Source organism: Mytilus trossulus, chromosome 6 (genome assembly GCF_036588685.1).
Source record: "Mytilus trossulus isolate FHL-02 chromosome 6, PNRI_Mtr1.1.1.hap1, whole genome shotgun sequence".
In the NCBI taxonomy this organism is placed as follows: Eukaryota; Metazoa; Mollusca; class Bivalvia; order Mytilida; family Mytilidae; genus Mytilus; species Mytilus trossulus.
In genome coordinates, this window is record NC_086378.1 from 66,821,899 (window position 1) to 66,848,488 (window position 26,590).

At 32.0% G+C, this 26,590-nt stretch overlaps 2 protein-coding genes across 4 annotated transcripts; one reads left to right on the forward strand and one right to left on the reverse strand.

The window, feature by feature from the left end:
• Positions 1-5,575: 5,575 nt before the first annotated feature.
• Positions 5,576-16,141, reverse strand: LOC134721715 (ER membrane protein complex subunit 8-like). The gene is made up of 5 exons (XM_063584893.1): positions 15,897-16,141; positions 14,122-14,198; positions 12,508-12,577; positions 6,771-6,862; positions 5,576-5,922 (listed from the first exon to the last, which is right to left on the reverse strand). The coding sequence occupies exons 1-5, from the start codon at positions 16,098-16,100 to the stop codon at positions 5,766-5,768; spliced, it is 600 nt and encodes a 199-aa protein (XP_063440963.1). The 5' UTR covers positions 16,101-16,141; the 3' UTR covers positions 5,576-5,765.
• Positions 16,142-21,525: 5,384 nt separating this feature from the next.
• LOC134723681 (transmembrane protein 42-like) lies at positions 21,526-25,326 on the forward strand. 3 transcript variants are annotated; one of them, XM_063587241.1, is made up of 4 exons: positions 21,526-21,597; positions 23,366-23,527; positions 24,004-24,150; positions 24,922-25,325. In XM_063587241.1, exons 2-4 carry the CDS (start codon positions 23,375-23,377, stop codon positions 25,063-25,065), a joined length of 444 nt encoding a protein of 147 aa, XP_063443311.1. In that variant the 5' UTR covers positions 21,526-21,597; positions 23,366-23,374; the 3' UTR covers positions 25,066-25,325. The 3 variants fall into 3 exon arrangements, with proteins under 3 accessions (XP_063443311.1, XP_063443310.1, XP_063443312.1); XM_063587240.1 differs by having other exon boundaries at positions 21,576-21,640; positions 24,922-25,326; XM_063587242.1 differs by lacking the exon at positions 21,526-21,597 and adding an exon at positions 21,605-21,626 and having other exon boundaries at positions 24,922-25,326.
• Positions 25,327-26,590: the final 1,264 nt, after the last annotated feature.

The following is a 26,590-nucleotide window of genomic DNA, read 5'->3' on the forward strand; positions in this document are numbered from 1 at the left end:
ATTAAGATGGGATATAGTTACGATATCGTTGTCAGGTCATTAAAAACTGCAAATATTTGCCTTAATATTGATTCACTTATAGGGTGTTTGCATCCGAAATACACACATTTTTTCTACACCAGTTGTTGGCATGATACAGGTGATGTTCTTCTCATATATTTTATAATGGTATAATATTAAACCCTTAACGGGAGGGATTTTGCTTGATATTCACATGATGAAAACATAATCGTTCAATCAGTTTAAATGAGCTCTGGAGCTGGCATGTTAGTAAAATTTGCCTATAAAAAGATTTACACACAAGTGATTGTTATGGCACCTCAGACACAGACAAAAGTCAACATTTATCATAAATTCTGTTTATTTTATAAATATTTAACATGTTTGATCCTAATATACATACAAGAAAAAGATCTAGAAAGAATTCGACAACAGGGCAGTATTACTTGAAATTTTATAAATGTACATGTAAACAAAAAGTTGTTTGGTTCAAAATAAAATAAATTTGGATGTTCAATCTTGACGGTTAATCTTTACCATTTACAAACAATTTGCAGGATTTAGATGGTCTTTGTGAATGGAGGCAATAAATGCTAACTTTCTATCCAATGTTTTACAGGCTGACTAGATAGAATAACAAACACATTTCAAACTGTGTTTTTTAAACATGAAAACAATATTTAATGGATAAACTCATTTGTTATCAATCTTGTCTCTATTACACATAAACAATACAAATGTTTTGATACATGTGAATCTTGAACAGAATCAAGATGATTTATGAATGAACTTTACCTAACCTTTGTCATGAAACAAGTTATAAATGTAATGAAAAGACTAAGCAGTTATTGCACTTCATAAAGGTACTCTCTTATCAACCAGGATAACTATATGATATCTATGTAAGTCCCTGTGGTTCTAATTACTGGTACTGAGAACATCAAAATCATTATTACAAAAAATAAAAAAAATATGATGCACAAATTAAACTTTTCACAAATGATAAGTATTTTTTCAGATAATCAGGTTATGATAACACTTTACATTAAACTTGAATTTTTTTAAGAATCTGAGAAGAAACAAAGATCCCTACACTCCTATTATACAGAGGGGCTTTTCTGTTGTTGAATGATTAAAAATCTCTTTTGATTTCCAACACATCTATTTATTTTGTAACCACCATCTTTGAATTTTCAGATTTGTAAAAATGATATTGATATTTTTTAAATAAGGATTACATAATTGTGACATATTACAACTAATTCTTGGTCCTAGAACTTTACTCATTACTCAGAGAATTAAAACTTGTGCTCAAAAATACAAAATCCAGTATTTTGATTGGTTGAATTCCAAGTATCATAATGATCATACTTAAAGTTTGTATTTACCACAAAGCCTGATGTTAAAAAAAGAAAGTTTATGATTGTAATAAAATCAGATTCAAAACTGTACCCTGAATCAGAAACATTTAAAGCTTGTAAAATGTTTTTTAATATGAAATTTTAACTAATGGACATGACATAATGTCTAAAATACATTTCAATACAGAGTTGAAAAAAATTTGTAAGGGTTCCACGGAACCCAGTGTCTCGCCTACTTTGCTGTAACTCCCAAGCTCAACAAAAATGAGGAAAACAATCAATAAAAATATTCCTCTTGATACTATATTTTGATTGTAAGAAGCTTCTGTCCAAGTTTAGTAAAAATCCAGGATAGTTTATGAATGGAATAAATGTTTTAAAAACTTTAACTCCAGACTGTATAAATGCAACTGGAAGAAAAACTAAGTCCATTTATAAGTAAAATACAGATACACAGGTACCAAATATTAACAAAATTTCCTTTCTAGATACTAGCTTTTGATCATAAAAAAGCTTCTGTCCAAGTTTGGTACAAATTTAAAATTGTATAAGAAAGTCATTAAATTTTTTAAAAATTTAACCACAGAGTGAATGTTTTGTTTCCTGGCAGAAAACCTAAGTCCATTTAAAAGTATAATACGGAAAAAACGAATTTATTTTTTTACAAAATTTACTTCTGGATTCTATCTAGATCTTATGACCATAAACAAGCTTCTGTTCAAGTTTGGTACAAACCCAGGATAGTTAAAGAAAATTATTAAAATTTTAAAAACTTTAACCACAGAGTGAATGTAATGTTTCCCAGCAGAAAAAACTAGTCCATTTATAAGTAAAAAACAGAAAAAATGGAATTTTATTTTTACAAACTTTACTTCTGGATACTATCTTATGATCATAAACAAGCTTCTGTCCAAGTTTGGTAGAAATCCAGTATAGTTTAAGAAAGATATTCAAATTTTAAAAACCACAGAGTGAATGTAATGTTTCACCCCAGAAAACTAAGTCCATTTATAAATAAAATTCAGAAAAAATGGAATATTATTTTTACAAAATGTACTTCTGGATACTTTCTTATGATCATAAACAAGCTTCTGTCCAAATTTGGTAGAAATTCAGTATAGTTTAAGAAAGATATTCAAATTTTAAAAACTTTAACAACAGAGTGAATGTAATGTTTCCCCGCAGAAAAAACTAAGTCCGTTTATAAATAAAATACAGAAAAAATGGAATTTTATTTTTACAAAATTTACTTCTGGATACTATCTTATGATCATAAACAAGCATCTCTTTAAGTTTGGTAGAAATCCAGTATAGTTTAAGAAAGTTATTAAATTTTCAAAATTTTAACCACAGAGTGAATATTTGTGGACGCCGCCGCCGCCGGAATGTAGGATCGCTTAGTCTCGCTTTTTCGACTAAAGTCGAAGGCTCGACAAAAATGCAGGTGTTATAAGATTGAATTGTGTCACCTGCAGTCTTAAAATTATACAAATCTTAATGGTTAAATCCATGAATTCTGGTAGCTAAAAATATGTGCAAGCTAAATGGAAATTTACACCTTTGACACTGTCACAAGACACAAATATTATCTAGATAACAAAGTAACATGCAAACATCATATTCTAAATTTCATTAGGGCTATTCCAGAGAAAAAAATGTAGGGGAGGGGGGTTAATAATACATGGTTGATGGGTATCAGAGCAACTTTTCACACTATAATGCATTATAATTCTTAATGACAATTGTTTGGGTGGCGGGTGCTGACAAAAACTGCCTTCCAACCCCCCCCCCCCCCCCCCCCATACATTTTTTTCTAGAATAGCCCTTAGCTCAACTTTCCATTAAATTCCAGACATCTGTTTTTTTAAAAATACACAAAAAATGTCAAATGTCTCACTAGTTCATGATTTCAAATAAGAATTGTATAATTTGAGCTGTGTAGGATATCAATGCATTTATTAATTTATTTAAGGTCGAAAAAATCTCAATGCAAAGATTAATACTGTTTGAAAATTGATTTGATATAAGAACCCTACAAAACAGACCAAGACTAATCTTTTATTACATATTTGAATGTTCGAATTCAATCAAAGTCAAATAGATATAAGAAGATGTGGTACGAGTGCCAATGAGTCAACTCTCCTTCCAAGTATACATGTACAACAGTACATATACACCAGCACTTGCATTTGCATAAGGTCTATTTCTATCTGAGACAGCTCATTTATTAAACCTTAAGGTGGTACCTTACACTACAGGGAGATAACTCTGTAAAATCAGCTAAACGTTTTAATTACGTTGTGTTGTTAAGGGAATAGTAAGCATCTCAATTATCAAAATAAGTGTCAAACTGCTATATAACCAGTGTAATTTTTCTGATAAAATGGTTGGTTCAAATTTTTTGAAATTTGTATATTTTTGTTAAAGGATCAAAGTAAATACTTTGTCAAAATTTTATAAAAATTAAACGAGCCAAATAAATTTGAGTCAAAGTGTTAGGTACTACCTTAAATGTAAATAAAATCTTATATGCTTCAATAACTTAAAACAATAACAAGACACTTTACAGTTGTAGGTAAGTATATTTAAACTAAATTTATCATAATATGCCCAAAAATACATTTTTTTTAGCAGACCACATCCCTTTGTAAATCTGATGTAAAGCTCTGTCCAATGATTTGTATATGATTTTAAATGATAGGACATCTAGAAATCTATACACATAATTTGCCTGTACATCTATACAATTTTTCTTTTGAAGATAAGAAATTATCTCCCTTTGCACTTGATTTGTATGTGCTTCAACAATAAACATATATATAATATCAGCTGTATATGTTCAGCCTTTCTACATACATTTATAAATTACTGAAATTAAGTGCTATCGAAAACTTTAAATAAGGAAACATTCACATAGAGAGGTTAAAAAAAATCAATATTCTGGTACATTTCAGTCTTTATCTGATCGTTGAAGCAATGTAATAAGATGTGCAAATACATTTGTTTTCGTTTTATTTTCTTATCATTATAAAATATGAAGATCTTCCTGAACAATTTTGATGTTTTCTTGTTTTCAATATGAGCACAAACTAATAAAATGGAATGTTACCAGGTAGTTTTGTGCATATAATTTCTAATTGAATCTACTGTAAATTCAGAAATTATTGCTTGCATTCAGGGTTGGCAAAAACCCGGGTTTTATGAGTATTGCCCAGCCCAGTGGGAAATACTGGGAAAACCCGGGTTTTACTGGGTTTTAGTGGGTAATACTGGGCAATATAAAATACTTGTCTGAATTTTAAAAAGGATTCAGTGATAAACACAAATTTAATACATTTAATAAGATATTTATACCCTATTTTGTTTGTTTAGCATTTGCCTAGATGGGCAAACTGTAAATATAAAGCAAAATTATTTTTTTTTCTCAATAAATATAACTCCTATTAAGAATTAACAATTGCTTGTAAGAAAAATTACATTTAAATAATGTCACTAATTAATTAGTAATTATTCAGATTAGAACACATATCTGTTTATGTAACAATAATCAGCCCTTATAATTCTATAAGTTTTATTTCATGACCCCTTAGGGTGTTTATTTAGCAATATGAATGTATGACAAATAAAATTAACAAGTCACTTAAACACTGCAATAAAATGCACATTTCAAGGTTTGGATTGTTAAAACAATGCTTGGTAATTAAAAAGGTATCTTTAAATGTACAAATCTTCTGTTCTGCCTACATATAGAATTTATAGAGAAGAGAATGAAATTGACATTTCAATCTTCTAGAAATGACTGTCAATGGTTATCTGTATAAAAAGTATATATTTAGTAGTTATACTATGAAACTGTACCAAGTCTTTACTATTTAGTGTTAAAATAAGCATAGAAAATCATATTGCCCAGTATTGCCCACTATTACCAATTTCTGGGAGTATTGCCCAGCCCGGGAAAACCCGGGTTTTCCCACCCGGGAATTCCCAGGCGGGTAATACTTTGCCAACCCTGCTTGCATTTATTATTGCGATTTTGTCAGTTTAGACTTAAATGAGATTTTAATTTTTAAGATTTTGAGAAAAAATCATCTGTTAATTCATATGAAATATTTCAAAATGCGAGTTTAATTATTGCATTTACAACTTCTGTTGCATTTTTCGCAATAATAAAAACCTCGCATTAATTTCGGAATTTACAGTATTTTAAGAAAAATCTTTAGGAAATCAGAATCAAATATTCCTGTAAGTTAGCAATTTTATCTAATATGTCTTATCATGTCTTATCTAAAGTAAATTTATGAAGACTTTCAAAACGAACACAGAATAATAAGTGATGAGGCACAAATAACAAACATGTCGGTTTCACAAATGAAGTTACAACATATACTATCTAATCTATAGGTATCATGTCGATCTGTCTATATATTCTGCTATTTGTAAATTTCTCCAGTCTTTAGATAGATCATCAAAATGATTATCAAAGTCAACTAACTGTCTGTAGGAATCTGGCGTAGATAATAACATTCTGCTTAACTCTAGTGTTTCTTCGTCTGTTGTTGGTCTACAATGTATACATACATTTGTTACTTCCTGTTCAAGCGCGCAACCATCAAAAGAATAGACATTAAGGTTTTTTATTACATAAAATTGGATATCACAAAGTCATTTTGTAGCATTTATTTCAAAAATGGACAACATTCTCTTTGATAGAAAATTGTTGTACAACTTTACTTTATTTGAAATTGTTTAATTCATCATACAGTACAACATTGTTAAAATCTGCTTCCCATTCTGAAGCACCCAAGATCACCACCTTCAATTGTTTTTGGTTCGTTTAGTGTTCAATCTTTTAGTTATGTTTTTTGTATTGTTTTTTTTTTTAAACTTTTGTTCAAAACCCTCATATGGTCATGAAAAGGTGGAAATGATTTGAAAGTTGGAAATTAAAGTTCACTTCATGTACAAGAGTATGTACAACTCTCATCATAGGTTTAACCAATGAACTGTAATTATAAACCACTACAGACATCTTCAAAACTCAAAATACTCAATGTGATTCAAACTTTTTAAATATACACTTTAATTTTCAGTAGATGTCCACTGCAAATGTTGTTGGGTCTGTCTATCTAGATAGACACATAAATGGTGACAAATCAAACAACTAGTAAAATTGACCATTATCTGAAAACTCATCACCAGTCCTTGAACTATGTCAAGATGCAAATCTAAATTGGTTTATGTCAAGAAATGAATCAAATAGATTTATGCAAGACACATGCCATTTTTTTTCATGCCAAGTGTTCTGACATCAGTAGCAGAACTTAAACTTAACTAAATTGAAAACACTCCAACAATATGGTCACCTGTATTCACAATTTTCTAAGTATGAAAATGTCAACATATCTATACCTTTTATCAGTTTTGGCCCAATTTGATTCTTTAAATGTGTATATATTGTAAGCCTCTGACACTGCTAGTGGCGATACTTTATTGTTATCAACCTGAAAAACAAAATCATACATTGAAACCATGCATAATATATATTGGACATCATCACATAATTTTTCACATTATTCAAACATTAATCCAAAGTTTCTTTGACTATAAAATTTGTGATGCAATTTAAACTAAGATATGTCATTCATGTGTTTGTATATATGCAATGTTTTTGGAAAAGTTTCATATATGCAATATATTTTTTAAAAGTTTCATATATATGAAATGTTTTTGGAAAAGTGTCAGACATTTTTCATGCTAAACTTGCATTAATATGAATCCACTTTATTATTTAGAGTTTGTTCTTTAATACTGTGCTCTCATTTTGTAGATTTTTTTTATTTCCTAAGTTTCTGACTCTCAGCATATAATTGACCAATTAAAATATATTTTTCTCTCGCCAAAAATATATTCAAATATAAGAAGTCCTGCATTTAACCCAGGTTTGAAACACCATTTTCTACATAAGGAAATGCCTATACCCAGTCAGGAAAAGGACAGTTGTTTTCCATAAATTGTTGATGAGTTTGAGATTTTGATTTTGCCATTTTATTTAGGACTTTTATAAGGCATATTAAATCATTTGTGTTCTCCTGGCTATCTTTGCTATTCAGTGTTCCAGCTAGGATTTCAAAAGGGCAGGGTACCAATCCTAAACTAGAGGCTCTAAAGAGCCTGTGTCGCTCACCTTGGTCTATGTGCATATTAAACAAAGGACACAAATGGATTCATGACAAAATTGTATTTTGGTGATGGTGATGTGTTTGAAGTTCTTACTTTACTGAACGATTTTGCTTCTTACAATTATATCTATCATGAACTTTGCCCATTAGTAACAGAGAACAATATTTGGTAAAAATTTACATAAATTTACCAAATTAATGAAAATTGTTAAAAATTGACTATAAAGGGCAATAACTCCTTAAGGGGTCAATTGACCATTTAGGTCATGTTGACTTATTTGTAGATCTTACTTTGCTGAACATTATTGCTGTTTACAGTTTATCACTATCTATAATAGTATTCAAGATAACCAAAAACGGCAAAATTTCTTTAAAAATTACCAATTGGAGGGCAGCAACCCAACAACCAGTTGTCCAATTCATCTGAAAAATTCAGGGCAGATAGATATTGACTTGATTAACAATTTAACTTCTTGTCAGATTTGCTCTAGATGCTTTGGTTTCATAGTTATAAGCAAAAAACTGCATTTCACCCCTATGTTCTATTTTTAGCCGTGGCGGCCATCTTGGTTGAATGGCCAGGTCATCGGACACATGTAAAAGATTACTTAGATTTATGAAAAATGGTTAAAGATTGACTATACCCCAAATGATTGTGGCCAAGTTTGGATTAATTTGGCCAAGTAGTTTCAGAGGAGAAGATTTTTGTAAAAGATTACTTTAAGTTACGAAAAATGGTTAAAAATTGACTATAAAGGGCAATAACTCCTAAACGGATCAACTGACCATTTTGGTCATGTTGACTTATTTGTAGATCTTACTTTGCTGAACATTATTGCTGTTTACAGTTTATCTCTATCTATAATAATATTCAAGATAATAACCAAAAACAGCAAAATTTCCTCAAAATTACCAATTCAGGGGCAGCAACCCAACAACTGATTGACCGATTCATCTGAAAATTTTGGGCAGATAGATCTTGACCTGATAAACATTTTTATCCCATGTCAGATTTCCACAAAATGCTTTGGTTTTTGAGTTATAAGCCAAAAACTGCATTTTACCCCTTTGTTCTATTTTTAGCTGTGGCGGCCATCTTGGTTGGTTAACCAGGTCACGCCACACATTTTTTAAACTAGATACCCCAAAGATGATTGTGGCCAAGTTTGGATTAATTTGGCCAAGTAGTTTCAGAGGAGAAGATTTTTGTAAAAGATTACTTTAATTAACGAAAAATGGTTAAAAATTGACTATAAAGGGCAATAACTCCTAAACGGGTCAACTGACCATTTTGGTCATGTTACTTATTTGTAGATCTTACTTTGCTGAACATTATTGCTGTTTACAGTTTATCTCTAACTATAATAATATTCAAGATAATAACCAAAAACAGCAAAATTTCTTCAAAATTACCAATTCAGGGGCAGCAACCCAACAACCGATTGACCGATTCATCTGAAAATTTCAGGGCAGATAGATCTTGACCTGATAAACATTTTTACCCCATGTCAGATTTGCTCTAAATGCTTTGGTTTTTGAGTTATAAGCCAAAAACTGCATTTTACCCCTATGTTCTATTTTTAGCCGTGGCGGCCATCTTGGTTGGTTGACCGGGTCACGCCAAACATTTTTAAACTAGATACCCCAATGATGATTGTGGTCAAGTTTGGTTAGATTTGGCCCAGTAGTTTCAGAGGAGAAGATTTTTGTAAAAGTTAACGACGCCGGACGACGACGACGCCAGACGCCAAGTGATGAGAAAAGCTCACTTGGCCCTTCGGGCCAGGTGAGCTAAAAAGGGCATTTAACGCACGATATGATAATATGAAAAGGGCATATTTTAATAAAAGATATTAATCAAACATTGTGTTTATTTGTTGAATCACAGGTTATACAAGAACAACATCATTAGCCCATATAGAACTCTATCTTTCTACTTTTAAGGCTGAAAAACTTGTCAAGCAGCTTGTCACACAAGTTTTTTATCATTGCTTGGCACAGTTGAACTTTATATGCAGTATGTTTTAATTTGAAAGGTCACCTGTTTTATTCTGTTTCTATGGTCTGCCACATTTTACAAGTTTCACCTTTCTTTCCCTGTTGTGCTTAATGGCAATACAGCACAAAACAGCTGTGCTCAGTAAATGCACAATTTTAGGATATATATATAGCAACAGTGAAAAGTTGTATCAAAAATAAAGAATACAGAAAAAGATAACCAAGGCACCCTACTAACACTGCTACTAAATTATAAGACCCTCTTTAACTTTTCCCATAACTCAAAATAAATACCTAAACATATATATTCTTAAGCAAGAAGTATGTAGACATATTTTGGAATATATGTAAATGGGTTACTCAATGCTAGGAGAAAAATCAGATTGAGTTATCTTTCTTTATTCGGGTGTGCTCCTTCTTTGAAGGATTATAAACAGTACGTAAATATGATATAAATAGGATCACAATATGGCGGCCGATTTTGTTATTTTCGTATTAGAAATGAAGGCAGTCAATGAGAAATACGTCTGAATTTTCTATTTATTTCACGGAAAACAAGTAAAACAATGTCTTCAACGAGTTTATTATGGTTTTCAACTTTCTGTCATTACGTTTCCTCCATGAAACTACGGTAAACATCGCAAATTGTGCCCAAGTTGATGTATGCACATTTCTTCAAGGATAATTGCCGACTGACCGATTCTATTTGAACAAATTAATGTTGATGATCATTAATGATCCATCCCATAAACGGATTACCTATAACAACAGATTATGACACCAGTTGTAACCGTTGATTAGCTTGGGGTCGTAAACAAAGTGATAAACTTTTCCCCAGGTAAAATTTAGTAATTAGCGTATCATATCAATACGAACAAATTAATATACAATCGATCTTCAAAAAAGGCAGGGCGCCCTGGAAACTGTAACCAGATGCTCTGCAGGGTGTAGCTTTATACGACCGCAGAGGTTGAACCCTGAACGGTTGGGGCAAGTATGGACACAACATTCAAGCTGGATTCAGCTCTAAATTTGGATTGTGATTAAATAGTTGACACAGCATAGGTTTCTGACACAGAATTAATGTGTTCTAATGAACTTAAAATTTTTGTTTCCTCTTACAGCAATTCACTATGCTGTTGAATATTAATCCTCTCGAAAAAATATTTGAAGAAATTTTCTTTTTATTTATGAAATTTCAAATGAGAAAATTGAACCCAATTTTTTTTAATCACATCCCCCTTTCCCTTATTCCAAAACTAATCTCAATTAAAATTTCTAATGGAGTTTGCAACAATAACTACTCATTTAAATACATCATAAAATATTAAGATGTTAAAAAACTGCTTGTTATCACTGAATGGTAAAGATTATTTTAATTTATCAGTTGGTAGTAAAAAGTGAATATACATTGTATATTGTATATAACAAAGATTTAAGTTGATTTTGGACAAAGAAAGATAACTTCAGTTAAAAAAATTCTTGCAATTGCACAATATTGGGCAATTAGATATTTCTTGCTTACTATTCTGGACAAAGAAAGATAACAATACTGTGCAATTGAAAAGACTTGCTATTGCACAATACTTAATATAATAATTTTAGATCCTGATTCGGACCAACTTGAAAACTGGGCCCATAATCAAAAATCTAAGTACATGTTTGGATTCAGCATATCAAAGAACCCCAAGATTTCAATTTTTGTTAAAATCAAACTAAGTTTAATTTTGGACCCTTTGGACTTTAATGTAGACCAATTTGAAAACAAGACCAAAAATGAAGAATCTACATACACAGTTAGATTTGGCATATCAAAGAACCCCATTTATTCAATTTTTGATGAAATGAAACAAAGTTAAATTTTGGACCCCTATTTGGACCAACTTGAAAACTGGGCCAATAATCAAGAATCTAAGTACATTTTTAGATTCAGCATATCAAAGAACCCAACTGATTCATTTTTTGTCAAAATCAAACTAAGTTTAATTTTGGACCCTTTGGACCTTAATGTAGACCAATTTGAAAACGAGACCAAAAATGAAGAATCTACATACACAGTTAGATTTGGCATATCAAAGAACCCCATTTATTCAATTTTGATGAAATCAAACAAAGTTTAATTTTGGACCCTTTGGGCCCCTTATTCCTAAACTGTTGGGACCAAAACTCCGAAAATCAATACCAACCTTCCTTTTATTGTCATAAACCACCTTGTGTTTAAATTTCATAGATTTCTATTTACTTATACCAACGTTATGGTGCAAAAACCAAGAAAAATGCTTTTTTGGGTCCCTTTTTGGCCCCTTATTCCTAAACTGTTGGGAACTTAACTCCCAAAATTAATACCAACCTTCCTTTTGGGGTCATAAACATTGTGTTTAAATTTCATTGATTTCTATTATCTTAAACTAAAGTTATTGTGCGAAAACCAAGAATAATGCTTATTTGGGCCCTTTTTTGGCCCCTAATTCCGAAAATGTTGAAACCAAAACTCCCAAAATCAATCCCAACCTTTCTTTTGTCGTCATAAACCTTGTGTCAAAATTTCATAGATTTCTATTAACTTAAACTACAGTTATAGTGCGAAAACCAAGAAAATGCTTATTTGGGCCCTTTTTGGTCCCTTATTCCTAAAATGTTGGGACCAAAACTCCCAAAATCAATACCAACCTTTCTTTTGTGGTCATAAACCTTGTGTTAAAATTTCATAGATTTCTATTTACTTTTACTAAAGTTAGAGTGCGAAAACTAAAAGTTTTCGGACGATGACGACGACGACGACGCCAACGCGATAGCAATATACGACGAAATTTTTTTCAAATTTTGCGGTCGTATAAAAAGGGAACAGGGCGCCCTCTGAAAACGGCCTAGCTGGAACACTGCTATTTATTACATGTACATGCTATATAAACTTCTGTTTAATACCATAAAGATATATATAGACTATCAAATGATCAATAAATACTCACTATAAAAATACAAGTATCAGGGTTATTATCATAGATTCTTTTTCCTATTATTTTTGCTGCATTGTTTAATCTGAAAGGAGAAAAGACATATCTAAATTTCTATGTCAACTTTCCACACAATGCAAAGTATATATATATATCAAAAAGATGGATTTTAGAAAAAGACTTAATGTGCATGCCCTGTTTGGTTTAAAATTAATTCACATGAAAAAACTAGAGGCTCCAAGGAGCCTGTGTCGCTCACCTTGGTCTATTTGAATATTAAACAAAGGACACAGATGGATTCATGACAAAATTGTGTTTTGGTGATGGGGATGTGTTTGTAGATCTTACTTTTCTAAACATTCTTGCTAATTCCAATTATCTCTATCTATGATGAACTTGGCCCAATAGATTCAGTGGAAAATGTTAGTGAAAATTTACAAATTTTATGAAAATTGTTAAAATTGACTAAAAGGGCAATAATTCCCTAGGGGTCAATTGACCATTTTGGTCATGTTGACTTATTTTTAGGTCTTACTTTGCTGTCCATTATTGCTGTTTTACAGTTTATCTCTATCTATAGTAATATTTAAGATAATAACCAAAGACAGCAAAAGTCTCCTTAAAATTACCAATTCAGGGGCAGTAACCTAACAACAGGTTGTCTGATTCATCTAAATTTTTAGGGCAGACAGATCTTGACCTGATAAACACTTTTAACTCATGTCAGATTTGTTTTAAATGCTTTGGTTTTTGAGTTATAAGCCAAAAACTGCATTTTACCCCATGTTCCATTTTTCGCCGTGGCTGCCATCTTGGTTGGTATGCCAGGTCACATGACACACTTTTTAAACTAAATGCCCCAATAATGATTGTGGCCAAGTTTAGGTTAATTTGTCCCAGTAGTTTCAGAGGAGAAGATTTTTCTAAAAGATAACTAAGATTTACGAAAAATTGTTAAAAATTGACTAGGGCAATAACTCCTTAGGGGTCAATTGACTATTTTGGTAATGTTGACTTATTTGTAGATCTTACTTTGCTGAACATTTTTGCTGTCTACAGTTTATTTCTATCTATAATAATGTTCAAGATAATAACCAAAAACAGCAAAATTTCCTTAAAATGACCAATTCAAGGGCAGCAACCTAACAACGGGTTGTCTGATTCATCTAACAATTTCAGGGCAGATAGATCTTGGCCTGATTAACACTATAACTCCATGTCAGATTTGCTCTAAATGCTTTGGTTTTTGAGTTATAAGCCAAAAACTGCATTTTACCCCTATGTTCTATTTTTAGCTGTGGTGGCCATCTTGGTTGGTACGCCGGGTCACCGGACACAATTTTTAAACTAGATACCCTATTGATGATTGTGGCTAAGTTTGGTTAAATTTGGCCCAGTAGTTTCAGAGGAGAAGATTTTTGTAAAAGTTTACAGACAACGGACGCCAAGTGATGAGAAAAGCTCACTTGGCCCTATAGGCCAGGTGAGCTAAAAAGGAACTTCAAATATTTTATTGCATTAGTCATGTTAATTATACATGTAATAATTGAATTTAAGGGATTACAGGCCATTGAAGATTTTTTAATAAATGAAAGGACATTATGAATTGCTGTGAAAATTGTAACTCACACATTATCGTCAAGATTTTCATTGGCTTGGTAATATCCGGCTATCACACAACCTATACTCTTACTGTATGCTTCAATCTGAAAATACACAATAAAACTATAATCACACATCCTATACTCTTTCTGTAGGCTTCAATCTGAAAATACACAACCTGTACATTGCTATAAGAGTTAAATTACAAAATAAATTATGCAAGTTGAAAATACACTCTATTTAACTAAGCCAGTCTAAGGGTAAATTGTAATATTTATTGTGTAATTTGAATACACACAATTAAAATAAGGTTGAATTACAAAATAAGTTACACAATAAATAAATTGGGAATGTGTACCCTATAACTTTTTTGGTAGAAAAATGATTCCGTTAACTCTGGAGCTAGGCCCCCCAGTTAAACAAAGAATATGCTTAAAATTGATGTCTGTGTTATAGGGTTCAATGGGTAAATCTTTCATGTCAATAATGCCTAACTGAGGTTGGCAAAATCAGAAAATCACTCATAACACAGAATCCAAAAAAGAACATGTACAAATGTACATGATGAACGCTACAATGATTTCCTGAAATCTCCCAAAACTCAATATGAACCCACGAACAGATATTACCCGAAAACTTGACTGATCAAATTGAGGAATTCTGCTTTATTGGATGATAAAGTCTACCACTTAAAAGATATATATATATATGTAATTTTTACTCAATTCGACAATTGAAGTACAATTTAACCTCAGGAATGACAGTTCGATCCTGGTATGTAACAGTTTGGTGGAAATAATTCTTAAAAGTTGAATAAATATTTCCACCATATTGTTGTACAAAGAATTTGTATTTAAGACACACAAATTTAATTCCTGAAGTTTAATCTTATTTTAAATCTATAAGAGAAAAAAAATTGTCAAATAACTCAATTTCATATAACATTGCTTACAAAGGTTTTTTAAGTAGAGTGCACTTTCACTAAAAGTAGGAGGCTATTGCCAAGGCCCCCTAGAGGCCGGCGCAAAATCATGCAAAATCCTCCAATTTTTCTCGATATTGTACTTTTATCTCCGTTTGTTGCTTTTCATTGTTTTGTAAATCCTTGTGGGTTTCATTTTCCCCTGGGCCTACAGCTATCGTAATTCTACCGTATAGTGAAAAGCCTGAGTAGTTCAGACTGAAAAATGCATGTATACTGTTACTTGTTTGAATAAAATATTTATAACGACTCGACTAATAAAAATGACTGACACATCTTATGTTTGTTATATAGGAAACACAAGTGATTTACTATCTAGTTCTGACTCATTTTATATTTAGCGTAAATAAGATATTTTTAGACATTTCCTCACATAAAAAAATGTACAAAAATACTTTTGTGATTAAGTGAAAGAAGGCGGTACCTCTACATGGCATAGACGGTGGAATTCCGTCGCATACCAACTACTTTGGAACGCGCTGATATTATTGTCAAATAAAAAAGGTAAAATACGGTTATCTGGTTAACTATTGGTTTTCTGGTTCATATTGCGTTTTGGGAAGTTCTTTGGAAATCGTTGTACCCCAAATGATTATTATGTACACGTATGGACTGTAAGCGAAAAGAGTAAGAATGACATAAATAATATATTCAACTGTTCAAGAGATAAAATATTTATCCAGATCTGAAACACTATGAGTCTAGAGAAATCAAAATCATGACAATTAATCAAATCCTTTAGTTTCTGACATAATCTGACTACAATGTACTCAAAGATATTCCTTAGCTGATTAAATTTTAAATGTAAACAGATTTACACCTGCAACAAAGCAGCCTCCAGCATCGGTGCTATACTCAAAGACAAATGAAACAGTGGAATACAGTCAACAAATCGTATATGTTTGTGATCTTTGTTTTTTGGTTCTTCAGCTAAAAGTACACCATTGACAGCACAGTGTGGATATTTGGCTGCATGAAGCAAAATCTTGCAGTAAGCTGCACTTGTCAAAAATAAATCCGCCATGCTGGATGGCTTTCAGTTTTCTCTTGTTTGTACATGAATTTTATCGACATCGTCTGAAAATTCCGAACGTTTAAAACGGTCTCACTAATTAGCGACAACAAGAATTTTAGCGGCAACAAGCGTCAACAAGAATTATTTTAGCGACAACAAGCGACAAGAAACTATTTAGCGACAAGAAAACATATATTTTTTAATTAAAATTAATTATTGCAATAAATATTAAAAGAATATGCAAAAGAAAATAGTTTTAGCGACAACAAAGTTAAAATTGATAGAAAAAAATGAAACATTATTTACATATTTATTTTATCCTCTGTTATGTATAACAGCTTCCATCTGACAGATTGCTTAGTGAAACATATATATATATGGAAGTGTTTAACGACCTTGACTGGCTTTTCAGCCCTCGCACGGTCGGCTCGGTGCCCGAAGACGATTGGTGAGCATTTAAATATTTTGTGCCGTGGGTCAGGAACGGGTAGCAAAGGACGCCGAATGGAGGCCGCCATCTTGGTTTTGGTGAGTTGTTTTTGGTTTGTTGACTATTTTGGATTTTACTTCTTCACAACGGCTGCTTTCAGGGCCAGTTTGGTCAGCTTGGCAGCCCGCTAGCCTCGATGATGGAGTACTGGTAGATGAATCGTGGACGTAGTTCTAAAGATGACAGGAAGCGTTATCAGGACCCAAGCCGTGAGGCAGGAAAATGAAGGTCGTATCACCCAACAGCCTAGGATACAGCCCTCGGACGTTAATCGGCATGACACTCCCCATAATAGACAATGGTTTTGGAGGCATGTTAACGCGGGTACGCCAACTACTACGTCTCTCTGTACGGCATGGATTGGTTTCTGTCATCTTAGTAGTATGTCGTTGACCATCTAGCAATAAACCCTCATCGAAGATAGCGGGTAAAGGAGAGCTGACCCAGCACGTCCGTTCAGCTGTAAGGACTGAGACGTGACTGATGGGAATGAGTGAAACATATAAATTAGATCATTCATTATATACTGATGGACACAGCTCATGGCACAAATTTATCTCTAACTCTATTGAAAAATATAATTTTACACTGAGACAATAATCTCAATTTAAAGAACTTAAAGGAAAATATTAATAACCAACATTCTAATAACACTTTGCATAATCTAGAAAAATTACGTTCAATTGAACAAGACAATAAATTACATTTCTATGCCAATATTTATTCAGAAGAATTTAAATTGCAAAATTATCTATCTTATAAATGTTCTCCTAATATAACAAGAAATCTTACAAAATTAAGAATTAGTTCCCACCCTCTTTTGATTGAAAAGGGTAGATATTTCAGACCAAAAATTAAGAGAGAAAACAGAATATGCTCTAACTGCAATCAAATAGAAGATGTAAAACATTTCCTTATTTATTGCAAAAAATTTGAAAATTATAGAAAACAACTATTTAATAAACTAAATTTTAATTCACAAGATCTGTGCCCTGAAAAGGTTATGGAAACCATTATTAGTTTACTTAACCCACAAAATATTGATGATACAAAAAATATATGCCATTACATACAATTATGCTTTGAATCTTTATAATTTTATTCATTTAACCTTGATTTGATATTTTGTCATACATAATATATATTTATTCATGTGATGTAATATCATGTTAATGTGGGGGAAGACATCATTATACTTGTATTGATTTTCCTGATTTAATAAAAACTTTGAAAAAATCTTGAAAAAAACCTTGTATAACAGCCAGTATTACGTTTAATTATTGTATTATGAGATTACTTTTCCTTGTGTTTTAGAACATATTATTTATCTTATAATTTGTTTTTTAAAACTCTTTTCAGCGTGCAATATATATTTCGCTCGCAAAATGAATTATTTGTGCATCATTGTCCTGAAAATATTGACAAAATACAAAGAACTGAAATCAAACAAGAGTAAAAAAAAAACTGAAATGTGAATGTTTTCATCTTTTTATTTGTTTATTGCCTCATTAAAGTTTATTCTCGCGCGTGTAATTGTATAGTCTGACGCGTGTACAAAGTTGAAGGATGTTATTGTAGCAATAAAACGGGGGACACGCGCGTCGTAAATCTCCATTGATGTTCCACATTGTGTGTACTGTTATTACCTTAGGGTGAAGCCTCATCTTGTGTTGTTCTTATGATCAAGAACAATGAATTATACTGTTAGAAAGGAAACATATTTCATGTTTTTGTTTCAATAAATCCTCCAAAGGACAGTTGACCTTTTTTGTTTTTGTTTAAATTTTATAGAGTGTGCATTTCCTTTGCTATACCAAGCTGACTGAAGCCATTCAACTTTTATGTTTAGTATATAGTAAATTGTCAGTATTTCAGTATTATTCTCGCAAAAGTACGTGCTCTGTGCAATTGCTAGAATCTAAAACGCAACTCGGTTTACCTTTGACTAATAAATCAGTTACTTTGTACGTCTTTGATACTGCGCGGTGTCAAACGAACCCTTTGGTACAGGGTTTCAATTTCCTTTTGGGCAAGGGAAAAAAGGTAACAACTCGAACTTTGATAAATGCATATTAAAAGTATTATAATTATACTATACTACGTTTGCGCGCATTTGGGGATTAAAATGTTTTACGTTTGCGCGCAGCTTTTGATTACGTTTGCGCGCATTCATTTTACAGGTAAACTCAGGTAAAATATAATTTTAAATTAAATCATAATTAAATAATAACTTTTCATTGACGGAACTTTCAGTATACTGTACAAAATATTTTGAACAACTTTTCACTTTTCATGTACTTATATTGGGGCATTATGTACAACTAGTATTTGCTCTCTTACCATCCAAAACAGATGAAATTTACACTGTTTAGCTCAACATGATATCTTCGTACTGTACATACAGAAACATTAATATGTTTAAACCAAGGATCGTACATGTTGACTTTAAAATCGCAATGCACGATGCATTTAAATCTGTGTTTCCAGATACTAGAAAAGACTGCTGCCGTTTTCATTTAAGCCAAAGTTGGTTGCGCAAAATTAAGAATCTAGGGATCAAATTTATTCGTTCATAGTGTGTTACGTTTTTGATTAGTTAAGCCTTATATTTTATCGCGTGTTTTTCTATGTTGTGATGTTATATACTATTGTTTCAGAAAAAGGGAGAAGGTTTGGTACCATTAAAACGTTTAATCCCTCTACAAATGTTTGCACCTGGCCTAAGTCATGAATCTGATGTACAGTAGTTGTCGTTTGTTTATGTAATTTATACGTGTTTTTGTAACTTGTTTTTTTATATAGATTAGACCGTTGGTTTTCCCGTTTGAATGGTTTTACACTAAGTCTTGTAATTTTGGAACCATTTATAGCTTGTTGTTACTCTTTATAAATTGTTATTTGGATGGGGAGTTGTCACATTGGCACTTATACCACATCTTCCTATATCTACTAAATCCGACTTCCATCTCCTCGTTGGTGAGCAGGAGACTTATACTAACGAAAGGGGTACTTATATTTGTAAAAATAGAACAATTTAATGAATAAATAAGTATTATTTTCTGTATTTTACCTGAGTTTACCTGAGTTTACCTGTCAAAAAATGCGCGCAAATGTTATCAAAAGCTGCGCGCAAACGTAATGATTTTTGCGCGCAAATGTAATGGTAATGCGCGCAAACGTAATGCACCGATAGTGGACACGTCCGTTCATGATATCTCCTTGGACAAGGGTAAATATTGAAACGCACTTATTTTGTCACATCGCCGTGCCAAACTGAATCCCTTGGGATACTGACGGGTTTTCCTCTTGGGCAAAGGAAATAGTAAGGGAAGTTATACCCTGCAATATTAGTCTTACACTCTAAAAATGGCACACCCATTTGGTAACTGTTAAAAAAACTGCACTCGAATGTGTGTGTTTTGTGAAAAATGTGAAACATGGTTTCACCAAAAATGACAGAAATTAACGAAAGATCAGTTTCGGATCTTAAGTCAGACTAAAAGCTGTGATTTCATATGTACACAATGTTGTCATACAAATGATCATAAATTTGACTATGATCTTAATTTCTATTAGTAGATTAGAAGCTTATGCAAGTAAAAATTTGTTGACGGATGGCGTAAATCATGTAACGTGACGGTACCCAAATTGCACCTATTTTGACAGTTTTTTCACCTACGTTTTTTTATGATTCAGAAAAAAATGTCCATACTGTGTTTATTTTGTAGCCTATCCTTCTTTATTGTATAGTTACACCAATTTAATTTTTAATTCATATTGAGTCATACAAAAAATGGGTTTGAATCAACCTTCAAACTATCCATGATTCTGTAATGAGGAGTACCCAAATTGCATCCATGCTTAAATTCACATAGTTAAAAGTCTAATAACCGAGCTTTTGTTTATTTTTTTCAAATATTTTGAACAATTGGATATTAGTCCATGCTTACTCTTCATATTTTACGAAATGGATACTCGTAATATATTGTATTTGCTAATTTTAGAAAGATGACGTTTTGATGACGTCGCATGATGACGTTTTCGAACATTTTGCTTTTTCAGTAAACAGTCCATCTGTTGATAAATACTGTGAACGTTTTGTGTATATCTAAATATGTTTACCTATATTGAAAGACGTGCATAGTATTAAATAATAAAAATACAAATTGATTAGTCTCTAGGAAATCTTGTAAGATTATCGTTGCTATTTTTTCTAAATAGGTGCAATTTGGGTACTCGGTGCAATCTGGGTACCCTTACGTTAGAGAAAATATTGCTAAGAAAAGAACCACTAACACAAATTATTGGGGAGACAAAGGCTATACATATTCTGCAATGAACTCTTTGGTTGAAGACAGGGTAACTTCAGTTCTAGACAAATATCAAAGTGAACAAAGCATGATTCTTAAAGAAAGAAACCCTGTCCAAGTCTCAACAAATGGTAATTGTCTCTTCAATTCTTTATCAGTGTGCATGTGTGGCAATGAAAGTCTTGCCGGACTGAGAGTTTTGAAAAGCTTAAACAATAAAGATTGCAAAGCGTGGCTGAGAGTCAGTCTACAAATAAAGCATCGAATTAACACAACAAGAGTACACTTAGAGCATAGTAATAAGCAAATGAATCAAAATATTATATTCCATTATGCCCACTCCCTATATATATCCATACGTTTATTCATACTTTGACTTTGATGAAAACAGATATATATATAACATTACATACATTATCTTATACATATTCTTCATATTTAAAAATAAAAAAAAGAAGCTCAATCTCTTTCTTCTTCTCAAATGTTTAATTTCTTCATCTACCAATATACTAATATAAACTTCACAATCTCTTCCTTCCTCACATATCTAATAAAAAAAATAATGTTTTCTTGTCGCTAAATAGTCTTCTTGTCGCTTGTTGTCGGTTGTTGTCGTTAATTAGTGAGACCCGTTTAAAAAAAATATTCACCGCGATTCTTCAATATGTCTGCGCCCAGTGTCCACCCACTTATTTAGATAAATTTGGTAAAAACTCACAGAACTTTATTCACAAAGTCAGTCACTCAATGTAAAGAAATGTATAAAGACAACTTTAAATGTTGTCTGTGAAAGTGGACGAAGTGCACATTTGAAAAGTACTAGTGTGAATATTCTGATAACATCCTTTTATACATACCCACACCTGAAGTAATCAGGCAATCATGTTTTTATCTTAAATAAAAAATAAAAAATGGGGTTACACTAATGTCCTGAATGTAATATTTAAAAGATCTAAATAAATACGAAAAATCTAAAAACACCACAAAGAAAAATTGTAAAAAATAAATAATATAACTAATAACTATAAACAAAAATATGGAAAACATCTATGTTAAACTAAATATTTATAAATACATATTTGAAAATTTTTACCACACATGCGCCGGAAAGTAAACATCAGTATGTTGATGGTTTTCTGAAACTGAAGAAGAACAAAGATTTTAAAAAAACCCATTGATTTGTCAAATATCATGAATATCATAACACAAACATATATATTACAAAAATATTGATTGACTGTTGGTTGTTTAACGTTCATTGGCAAATATTTCATGCATGGTCAGGACGATAACGAGTTAACAATAAATACTATAGGTAGGTCTTGTAAGTGAGGTCATCTGGGACACAAGACACTTGTTTCTGTCAATGTAGGGTTTACTATCCATACCCTTAGGAAACATTTTTATACAGCCATACGAAAAGTTTTTATACAGCTGCAAAAAATTTTATGCGTCTTTTAATGCTGTCATGTTGATGTTGTCTTCGTTTTCGTCATCGTCCGAAGACACATTTAGTTTCAAGGCAATTACTTTAGTTATAGTGAATGGATAGGAAACAACAAAAATCCGCCATAGATTGGGAAATAACAAAATTTGCCATAGATTAGGATTGTAAAAACTCTGCCATAGATTTGGGATGGCATGACGTCACATTTGCCATAGATTATGAATCTGCCATAGATTTGAGTCCTTCATATACATGATATATATATGCTGATAGGAACTTGTAAACAATCAATGATATTTTTCTATAAAGTTGCAATAATATTTGATGACGATTGAAGGCCTTGCTACATTTTGTACATCAGGTCTTGGTTCTGCATGCAACTATCATGACTATGAATTACTTATCATGCTTATTAGCAATGTTGATGTCTCTCAAATTGTCATTTTCTGATTTCTGCTTACAGGTGAGACATATCACTGTGTCAACAGTTTATTGTATTAGCAAGATAAAGTTCCAAATCTAAAATTGTCATTGTTTTTATGTAAATATAGAAAAGTGGAGGTGGGGGGAGCTCCACTTTTATTCTTAATATAATTTTCAGAATGTTAAATGAATGTACATGTATTCTGTTGTTGATAACTATTGCTGATGATGGCTTTGATAACATTTTTTGTAAGCTGTTCACTTCCTTATAAAAAAAAATATCTAATGGAAAACAAAACTGGTCAAAAAAATGTTTGAATCTGTAGCTTGATTGAAGTTCAATTTCATGATAACTAATTTGTCCTGTAGATATAGTTTGTTTTATAGTCCCAGCTTAATCTTTCATGTGTTTCAAGCAACTGTCAATATGATGAGCAACATTATAATGACATTGTTGCTTGGATATATAGGTTATATCCTTGGTAGTTTTATAAGAGTTTTCTCATTTATTTTACATACTCTGAAGATTCCTTTCCTCTCCTATTGATATGAAGAATTCAATGTAGTGAAACAGTGATCATGGTGATAGCCATTTATTTTGTAGTGAAGAAAAATGCAATGGTTAAGGCAGAGCCATGGTTTGACATTGGCTGTGATGGCAGGAGTAATGGCTTCCTTGGGATCAACATTTGCCAAGTTGGCTATGAGTGGAGATATTGTACTGTCTTATTGTCTACTCTTAGCAGGAAATGACAAGTGTCAACAGGTAAGCTGTTAAACATAATGTCCATCACATTCTTGACCATCCGTCTTCCCTATCTAGAACTGCTCACAGGTAAGCTGTTAAACATGATGTCCATCACATTCTTGACCATCCATCTTCCCTATCTAGAACTGCTCACAGGTAAGCTGTTAAACATGATGTCCATCACATTCTTGACCATCCATCTTCCCTATCTAGAACTGCTCACAGGTAAGCTGTTAAACATGATGTCCATCACATTCTTGAGCATCCATCTTACCTATCTAGAACTGGACAAGGTTACCAGATTACTGATGGATTGTTATACACAATTTATAGGATGTTAAGCATGTTAAGTAAAAGTTACCTGGAGAATATAAAGTAGATCATGTAGATGGCAATTTCATCCTTAGCTGTCTGTCTATCTTTGTTTTTGTTTTTTTTAAATTTATTGTCTATTGTACATTATATATACAAGGGACATTTCCATTACTTTTCAGATAAGTGTGTACATACAAGTGCTATTTTTCCTGATGATATTTGTATGTAATGGAGTGATGTGGACATTCTTTACCAAGTCTTTACAGTACTGTTCATCATCAGTGGAGGCTACTGTCACTAATACAGCTTCTAATTTCCTTTTCACAGTAAGTACACTATATAATATATGGATGTCATTCATCTGACATTTGTTATCCAGACTTGTAAATAGGCAGTATGATCAATACATAGACTAATGAGATTTGAACTGGATTGTTGATGAAATTATACTTTTATAAAAGCGGGAATTTCTCGCTACATTGCAGACCTGTTGGTGACCTTCTGTTTTTTTTTTTTTTCTTTGGTCAGGTTGTTGTCTCTTTGACACATTCCCCATTCCCATTCTCAATTTTATGTCCAAGGGATATAACTCTACCTTCAAAATTAATTACTTGAACCAATTAATGAAAAAAAAGCGTGTACAAGACTATAAGTATCAGTATAAGATTCCTGGTGATAATCAGTTTAATATCAATCAGCTTACAAAAATAGATTTTTGTCTGTTGCAATGGCACACATGGCAGCAATGTTACTTTATGGACAGATTTTGTCTCATGTTCATTTATTGACAGTGTCCCAAAAACAAATTGAAAAATATTATCTATGTTTCCTATTATGTTATATTATTTGTTTATATGTCTAATTTTGAAGTTTTTAAGGGGCAAGTGTATACTTACAATAAATATCCTCCTCTTTGAATGATGTTTTATTTCAAATGTAATTTATAGTTCCTGAATTACAGTATTACTCCCCTTTGTATGTATTCTACAAAAGTACATTAGAATTTGCACTTTGAAAAATTAATCAATGGGAAATCTTTTGCAGCAATATTTCAGAGGAAATATCAGTTTACTAACAATACTTCATTTCTTTACCAGGCATTTGTAGGTCTGTTGTTATTTGATGAGACTTTGTCATTGCGATGGTGGTTTGGATCTCTATTAATCCTGGTAGGACTGATACTGATAAACAGAGGAAATCTGAAGGACGAACTCAGGAAAGCAGATAAAAAAACTGAGTAGTTTAAGGATGTTTCATGATTGTTACCAATGACAAGAAACAGAAGATTAGTCAGTCTTCTGCAGTATGATCACTAGATGGATGACATAAGAAACAAGGCTAATGATCTGCAGTCCCTGATGTCCAAATGACAGGATGGAGACCTTTGGACCATGAAACATGGTTATTATTAACATGATTATGATTCTACACATGCAGAGTAATAATTGGTGTTGAACTCGATGGCAGAAAAAATACAGAACTTAAATTGTTGCCATGTAAATTTATGATAATTAAATCAGACTGATTTGAAAACAATGATTTGAAAATTTTATGCACAAATGTCCATTTGTGAAGTTAAAGAGATGTCATATGATTGCCAATGAGACAACTATCCACCAAAGTTCAAATAAAGCGGAAGTAAGAAATTTAAAAAGGCAATTACATGGACTTCAACAAAGAGATAATGTAGGATTATTTATTTCATTTATGAACTGGTGTTGGGTTGATGTCTCATTAAGGTCAACTGCATAGTCTTTTATTGGAACAAAAACAAAAACAAACTGATTTTTATAGTTCGTAGTTATGTTGTACTGTTATACCACTGTTTCAGGTTAGGGGGAGGGTTGGGATCCTGCTAACATGTTTAACCCGGCCACATTATTTATGTATGTGCCTATCCCAAGTCAGGAGCCTGTAAATTCAGTGGTTATTGTTTGTTTATGTGTTACATAGTATTTGTTTTTCGTTAATGTTTTTACTTAAATAAGGCTGTTGGTTTTTTTTGTTTAAATTGTATTACATTTTCTTATTGGGGCCTTTTATAGCTGACTACGTGGTATGGGCTTTGCTCATTGTTAAAGGCCGTACAGTTACCTATAGTTGTTAATGTCTGTGTCATTTTGGTCTTTTGTGGAAAGTTGTCTCATTGGCAATCATACCACATCTTCTTTTTTAGATTGGCCTTAATTCAAAGGAAAAAGTGTCATTAGTTGATATCTTTATCATCCTCATTTGCATCTTTACCAGATTAGATAATGTGCAGAAATTTTTTTATCGGATAAAACTGGATGTAACCATTCATTTATTTATTTAGTTCCAGAGACATTTTTAAAACACTTGGCAGATGATAATACAAAACATTTCACAAGTCAGACTTATATTATATGAATTACCCATGTATACATGCTCTATTAGGTTGTTAGTTTTCAGAAAAAAAATACCATAATGGTTGATTCCTAAACACTATTTTTACAAAAAGAGTGAACATAATGAAAAAAAAACCCAATCAGAAGTCATAAGTTAAGAATAACACTACACTTTAAGGGAAAAAGAAACAACAGTCCATAAAACAAAAAATAATCAAAGACTGGGCCACAGATACCCAAATAAACTGATAAGGGCTAATGGAGCCTGGAGCAATGGGGATCCTACAAAACTGAGATAATAAAAGGGGGGGGGGGTAAACCAAACTAACTGGTGGGTGAACTAAGGTACTCTATATATGCTCAGTAGGTCCTAAAGCAGCAATAACCTCACTGAAACTGC